This window comes from Sander vitreus, unplaced genomic scaffold, assembly GCF_031162955.1.
Source record: "Sander vitreus isolate 19-12246 unplaced genomic scaffold, sanVit1 ctg207_0, whole genome shotgun sequence".
NCBI classification, from domain to species: Eukaryota; Metazoa; Chordata; class Actinopteri; order Perciformes; family Percidae; genus Sander; species Sander vitreus.
Genome location: NW_027595405.1, coordinates 165,001 through 172,500, shown reverse-complemented (window position 1 = coordinate 172,500; position 7,500 = coordinate 165,001). Strand labels below are relative to the sequence as shown.

General features: G+C 49.6%; 1 protein-coding gene across 1 annotated transcript in view; it reads right to left on the bottom strand.

Moving 5' to 3' along the window:
* lama1 (laminin, alpha 1) overlaps positions 1–7,500 on the bottom strand; it is an 83,662-nt gene that overhangs the window by 67,444 nt on the left and 8,718 nt on the right. Inside the window, exons 5-16 of the mRNA XM_078244331.1 lie at positions 7,114–7,304; positions 6,090–6,269; positions 5,470–5,559; positions 5,074–5,191; positions 4,722–4,900; positions 3,448–3,541; positions 3,002–3,159; positions 2,761–2,901; positions 2,135–2,290; positions 911–1,012; positions 617–834; positions 123–234 (exon numbers count right to left, since the gene is read on the bottom strand). Coding sequence (XP_078100457.1) covers positions 123–234; positions 617–834; positions 911–1,012; positions 2,135–2,290; positions 2,761–2,901; positions 3,002–3,159; positions 3,448–3,541; positions 4,722–4,900; positions 5,074–5,191; positions 5,470–5,559; positions 6,090–6,269; positions 7,114–7,304 — 1,739 coding nt within the window. The remainder of the gene's footprint in view (positions 1–122; positions 235–616; positions 835–910; positions 1,013–2,134; positions 2,291–2,760; positions 2,902–3,001; positions 3,160–3,447; positions 3,542–4,721; positions 4,901–5,073; positions 5,192–5,469; positions 5,560–6,089; positions 6,270–7,113; positions 7,305–7,500) is intronic.

Sequence of the window (7,500 nt, the reverse complement as noted above, 5' to 3'; positions counted from 1 at the left end):
ACACACACACACACACACACACACACACAAAGGTACACACACACAACAACAACATGATGAGTCACCTTGCACATGTTCTAACAGAGAAAGCAGGAAGTTGTGACAGGAAGTGATCAACTGACCTCACAGGAAGTGCCGCTGTAACCCCACGGACATTCACACTTCTCCATGGCAACCGCCTGGACGCCAGAAACTGAAGCTGGGTCGGCAACGTCCAGAGACACGGAGCTAAGACTGAGAGACAGACAGGCAGACAGACAGGTTAGACAGACAGACAGGTTAGACAGACAGAATAGACAGGCAGACAGGTTAGACAGACAGGTTAGACAGACAGACAGGCAGAGAGACAGACAGGTTAGACAGACAGACAGGCAGACAGGTTAGGCAGACAGGTTAGACAGACAGACAGGCAGAGAGACAGACAGGTTAGACAGACAGACAGGCAGAGAGGCAGACAGACAGGTTAGACAGACTGACAGGTTAGACAGACAGGTTAGACAGACAGAGAGACAGGCAGACAGAGAGGCAGGTTAGACAGACAGACAGGTTAGACAGACAGGTTAGAGAAAGAGAGAGAGACAGACAGATACCAGATGTAATCAGATTACTTCCTCACCGTATGGGCCCGTCGGCGGAGGCGTTGAGATGAACTCTGATCCTCAGTGATGTCACGTCGCTGAGCGCCGACAGCAGTGCATCGTGGGTAACGTGGACACCCGTCTCATCGTCCAGGAAACGCTGCGGGACGATTGCCACGGCAACCGATCGCTCGGCCAGCTCGGAGAGGAAGAGGAGGAGAGGGGGGGGGGCGAGACGGAGGGATCGTCCGTTTCCCTGGAGACGGAGACATAAGAATCAATACGGGGAGACGCCATGTTTGTAGTTCTAAATGTTAAAATCTTTTTCTCACCTGGATGATGATGTCAGAGTGGGCGCGGAGAGAGTGGTCTTCATTATCCAATGGGACGTCATAACCCAGAGAGAAGGTCAAGACCCCTCCAAAAGACCCCAGCTGCAGACAGACAGGTTAGAGAGAGACAGGTTAGAGAGACAGACATGTTAGAGAGACAGACAGGTTAGTCCTTACCTAGGTACTGTCAGGGCCCTCATACTCTGCTCCTGACTGGCTAGTAGTCCTTACCTAGGTACTGTCAGGACACGCCCTCATACTCTGCTTCTGACTGGCTAGTAGTCCTTACCTAGGTACTGTCAGGGACACGCCCTCATACTCTGCTCCTGACTGGCTAGTAGTCCTTACCTAGGTACTGTCAGGGACACGCCCTCATACTCTGCTTCTGACTGGCTAGTAGTCCTTACCTAGGTACTGTCAGGGCACGCCCTCATACTCTGCTTCTGACTGGCTAGTAGTCCTTACCTAGGTACTGTCAGGACACGCCCTCATACTCTGCTCCTGACTGGCTAGTAGTCCTTACCTAGGTACTGTCAGGGCACGCCCTCATACTCTGCTTCTGACTGGCTAGTAGTCCTTACCTAGGTACTGTCAGGGACACGCCCTCATACTCTGCTCCTGACTGGCTAGTAGTCCTTACCTAGGTACTGTCAGGGCACGCCCTCATACTCTGCTTCTGACTGGCTAGTAGTCCTTACCTAGGTACTGTCAGGGACACGCCCTCATACTCTGCTTCTGACTGGCTAGTAGTCCTTACCTAGGTACTGTCAGGGCACGCCCTCATACTCTGCTTCTGACTGGCTAGTAGTCCTTACCTAGCTACTGTCAGGGACACGCCCTCATACTCTGCTCCTGACTGGCTAGTAGTCCTTACCTAGGTACTGTCAGGGACACGCCCTCATACTCTGCTCCTGACTGGCTAGTAGTCCTTACCTAGGTACTGTCAGGGCACGCCCTCATACTCTGCTTCTGACTGGCTAGTAGTCCTTACCTAGGTACTGTCAGGGACACGCCCTCATACTCTGCTCCTGACTGGCTAGTAGTCCTTACCTAGGTACTGTCAGGGCCCTCATACTCTGCTCCTGACTGGCTAGTAGTCCTTACCTAGCTACTGTCAGGAACAGTTGTTTTAGTCACCAGTACTTTCACACAGAAGAGGAATATTACGATAAAAAGATATAATCTTTTGAAACACAGAGCCTATATATGGAAACTGTAGCGTACCTTGTTGCCGAGGAAACGGTCGGGCGCCGCCCACGAAAGCACGTGTTGGTGGGCGTGGCCAGAGGAGTTGTTGGGGATGGGGAGGTCGTTGCCGTGGACAACAGGCAGTGATTGGAGGGCCGGAGAGGGGCGGAGCCAAGCGTCTGTATGATGCACCTGGAATGTGTTCACCATTTTAAAAGATAAAGAATAAATAATATCAGAACAATATGATATAGTGGAGTATGGCTGTGTGTGTGTGTGTGTGTGTGTGTGTGTGTCTCTGTGTGTGTGTGTCTCTGTGTGTGTCTCTGTGTGTGTCTCTGTGTGTGTGTGTGTGTGTGTGTCTGTGTGCTGTGTGTGTGTGTGTGTGTGTGTCGCTGTGTGTGTCTCTGTGTGTGTATGTGTGTGTGTGTGTGTCTGTGTGTGTCTGTGCTGTGTGTGTGTGTCTGTCTGTGTGTGTGTCTGTGTGTGTATGTGTGTGTGTGTGTTACCTGTGTGTGTGTGTGTGTGTCTCGTGTGTGTGTGTGTGTGTTACCTGTGTGTGTGTGTGTGTGTGTCGTGTGTGTGTGCTGTGTGTGTGTGTGTGTGTGTGTGTGTGTCTGTGTGTGTGTGTGTGTGTGTGTGTGTGTGTGTGTGTGTGTTACCTGTGTTGTGTTCCAGTCTGAACTCTCACAGACGTCAGAGACTCCGAAGCAGAAGCAGTCAGAGCAGCCGAGAGGATTCCCAGCCTGCAGGTTGTAGAAGCCAGGCTGACACAGATCACAGTGAGCTCCCATCACGTTCACCTGAGGACAGAGGACAGGAGGACAGACAGACAGTTGTTTAATAAATGTCAGTGTGTGATGTCACAGTGTGATGTCACAGTGTGATGTCACTGCGTGTTACCTTGCAGGTGCAGGCGCTGCAGGGGTCGGTGTTGACGCTGCCCGACAGGTTGCACTCACAGCGAGAACAGAGAGGGAAATCTCTGAAGCCAAACGCACAGCGCTCACAGAGGAGACCTGAGAAGCCTTCTTTACACACACACTGACCTGCAGACACTCCTAGACAGACAGACAGGCAGACAGACAGACACAGAGACACACACACACACACACACACACACAGAGACACACACACAGACACACAGATATACACACACACACACACAGAGAGACACACACAGACAGACAGGCAGACAGACAGAGAGACAGCTACAGTTAGACTTTATCGCTGCTGGATCAGACTCAATAGCAGAAATAATACAGTTAACAGTTATGAATAATAATATATTAAATATATTATTTATATTAATTAATAATATATAATATAATAATCTGATTATAATGAACCTGGCTGTGTGTCGTCTCTGCTGCAGACTGAAGACTCTGATCCTCTCAGATCACACTCACACTCCACACACGGAGAGTCAGAGTATGGAGACACCTACACACACACACACACACACACACACACACACACACACACACACACACACACAGAAACACACACACACACACACACACAGACACACACACACACACACACACACACACACACACACACACACACAGAGAAACACACACACACACACACACACACACACACACGAGACACACACACACACACATATACACACACACACACACACACACACACATATATAGACACACACACACACACACAGAGACACACACACACACACACACACACAGACACACACACACAGAGAGACACACACAGACACACACACACACACAGAGACACACACACACACACACACATATATAGACACACACACACACACACACACACAGAGACACACACACACACAGACACACACACACACACACAGAGAGACACGCACACACACACACACGTATAAGTACCTCTGAGGGCCTGTAGTAGATGTAGTATTATATGCAGTATAAGTACCTCTGAGGGCCTGTAGTAGATGTAGTATTATATGCAGTATAAGTACCTCTGAGGGCCTGTAGTATATGTAGTATTATATGCAGTATAAGTACCTCTGAGGGCCTGTAGTAGATGTAGTATTATATGCAGTATAAGTACCTCTGAGGGCCTGTAGCAGATGTAGTATTATATGCAGTATAAGTACCTCTGAGGGCCTGTAGTAGATGTAGTATTATATGCAGTATAAGTACCTCTGAGGGCCTGTAGTAGATGTAGTATTATATGCAGTATAAGTACCTCTGAGGGCCTGTAGTAGATGTAGTATTATATGCAGTATAAGTACCTCTGAGGGCCTGTAGTAGATGTAGTATTATATGCAGTATAAGTACCTCTGAGGGCCTGTAGTAGATGTAGTATTATATGCAGTATAAGTACCTCTGAGGGCCTGTAGTATATGTAGTATTATATGCAGTATAAGTACCTCTGAGGGCCTGTAGTATATGTAGTATTATATGCAGTATAAGTACCCTCTGAGGGCCTGTAGTAGATGTAGTATTTTATGCAGTATAAGTACCTCTGAGGGCCTGTAGTAGATGTAGTATTATATGCAGTATAAGTACCTCTGAGGGCCTGTAGTAGATGTAGTATTATATGCAGTATAAGTACCTCTGAGGGCCTGTAGTAGATGTAGTATTATATGCAGTATAAGTACCTCTGAGGGCCTGTAGTACCCGTCCTTGCAGTTCTCACAGTTGATCCCAGCCGTGTGCTGCTGACAGCTGGAACAGACTCCGCCCCCCCAACGCACGCCGTCAGCGTTGAGACTCAGAGACCAATCAGACACGGTCTGGTTATACACACAGTCAGACGCCTTGTTGTGACAGTTACACTCTGAGAGACAGACAGGTGTGGAGAGAGAGAGAGAGAGAGACAGGTGGGAGACAGAGAGACAGACAGGTAGAGAGAGAGAGAGAGAGAGAGAGACAGGTGGAGAGAGAGACAGGTGAATGAACATGACCACAACATGAGGACTGATTGATATTCTAATAATCTCAGTTTCTTACTTTCACAGGTGTTTCCCTCTGAGAGGGTTCCTGGTTGCCATGGCTGCTGGTGGTAACCGGGGCAACACTCGTTACAGCTCTCTCCACAGGTGTTGTGTTCACACACACACTGCATTTTCTGCACACACACACACACACACACACACACACACACACACACACACAGACACACACACACACACACGCACAGACACACACACACACACACACACACACACACAGACACACACACACAGAGAGCACACACACACACACACACAGAGAGACACACACGCACACACACACACACACACAAGATTAACAACACAATAAATATTAAATGCCATCTACTCTGTTTAAAGTTTCTGCGGGAGGACCCCCGTCCCCCCGTCTCCAGGTGAACAGGTGTGTGGTTACCTTGGTAACGGGGTCCAGCGGGCAGCTCTGGGCGTGGCCGTAACAGATGCACATGCCGCCCACAGAGATGTCTTTGATGGAGTAATAATACTGCAAATATCACAAGATCAGAATACATGTTAAACTGCAACATCGTTAGTACATCTACCTGCCAGGTACTCTCTGCTCTTACACCATTCATGTTGTGATGTCTGAATACAGGTAGGTCCTGTTTCCTGTCTTCATGCTCTCCTTTCAGTTAAAAGCCAGAAAATAATACTCAGAAACAACGTCTTAATACGTTGAAGAAAACGACCACTGTTGATCATGTAACTCAAACATAAAGAGCTGCCTGTCTGTCTGTCTGCCTGTCGTCTGTCTGTGTGTGTCTGCCTGTCTCTCTGTCTGTCGTCTCTCTGTCTGCCTGTCTGTCTGTCGTCTCTATGTCTGTCTGTCTGTCAGCCTGTCTGCCTGCCTGTCTGTCTGTCGTCTCTATGTCTGTCTGTCTCTCTGTCTGTCAGCCTGTCTTCGTGCCTGTCTGTCTGTCTCTCTCTCTGTCTGTGCCAGCCTGTCTGTCTGTGTGTCTGTTTGCCAGCCTGTCTGTCAGCCTGCATGCCTGTCTGTGTGCCAGCCTGTCTCACCCTCCTGGTGACGATGGGGTCTATCTCTCGGGGGTCGCGGGTGCTCAGCGTCATCAGGTCGGCGTTGAGCGTTCTGATTCGCTGCAGCCGGAGTCTGATGTAACGAGCCGAAGTGAAGTTCAGCAGCTCATTGGTCAGATCATCAGCGCCGGGGCGGCCGTTAATCAGAGACGTGTGGATCTGAGAGACAGACAGGTTAGAGAGACAGACAGGTAATCAGAGACGTGTGGATCTGAGAGAGACAGGTTAGAGAGACAGACAGGTAATCAGAGACGTGTGGATCTGAGAGACAGACAGGTTAGAGAGACAGACAGGTAATCAGAGACGTGTGGATCTGAGAGAGACAGGTTAGAGAGACAGACAGGTAATCAGAGACGTGTGGATCTGAGAGACAGACAGGTTAGAGAGACAGACAGGTAATCAGAGACGTGTGGATCTGAGAGAGACAGGTTAGAGAGACAGACAGGTAATCAGAGACGTGTGGATCTGAGAGACAGACAGGTTAGAGAGACAGACAGGTAATCAGAGACGTGTGGATCTGAGAGAGACAGGTTAGAGAGACAGACAGGTAATCAGAGACGTGTGGATCTGAGAGACAGACAGGTTAGAGAGACAGACAGGTAATCAGAGACGTGTGGATCTGAGAGAGACAGGTTAGAGAGACAGACAGGTAATCAGAGACGTGTGGATCTGAGAGACAGACAGGTTAGAGAGACAGACAGGTAATCAGAGACGTGTGGATCTGAGAGAGACAGGTTAGAGAGACAGACAGGTAATCAGAGACGTGTGGATCTGAGAGAGACAGGTTAGAGAGACAGACAGGTAATCAGAGACGTGTGAATCTGAGAGACAGACAGGTTAGAGAGACAGACAGCTAATCAGAGACGTGTGGATCTGAGAGAGACAGGTTAGAGAGACAGACAGGTAATCAGAGACGTGTGGATCTGAGAGACAGGTTAGAGAGACAGACAGGTAATCAGAGACGTGTGGGTCTGAGAGACAGACAGACAGGTTCCTGTCTCACCTCCCCGTGCTCCAGTGGGTTGAGTCGGGAGTAGTAGGACGTGCAGATGACCTCCGTGTCTCTCCTGTAGGTTGGCGGGCCGAGTCTCGGCGTCACGTTGTAGTGAGACAGGCACTCGGCGCCACTCAGGGCGTAGAACTGCCAGGGGTCAAAGGTCACGCCGTCCAGGGAGCGCTCCAGGATCCAGTTACCTGAGGGGGGGCAGAGAGAGAGAGACAGGTCAGAGAGACAGGTCAGACAGACAGGTCAGAGAGACAGACAGACAGGTCAGACAGGCCAGACAGACAGGTCAGAGAGACAGACAGACAGGTCAGAGAGAAAGACAGGCCAGACAGACAGGTCAAAGAGGCAGGTCAGTCAGAGAGGTCAGACAGACAGACAGGTCAG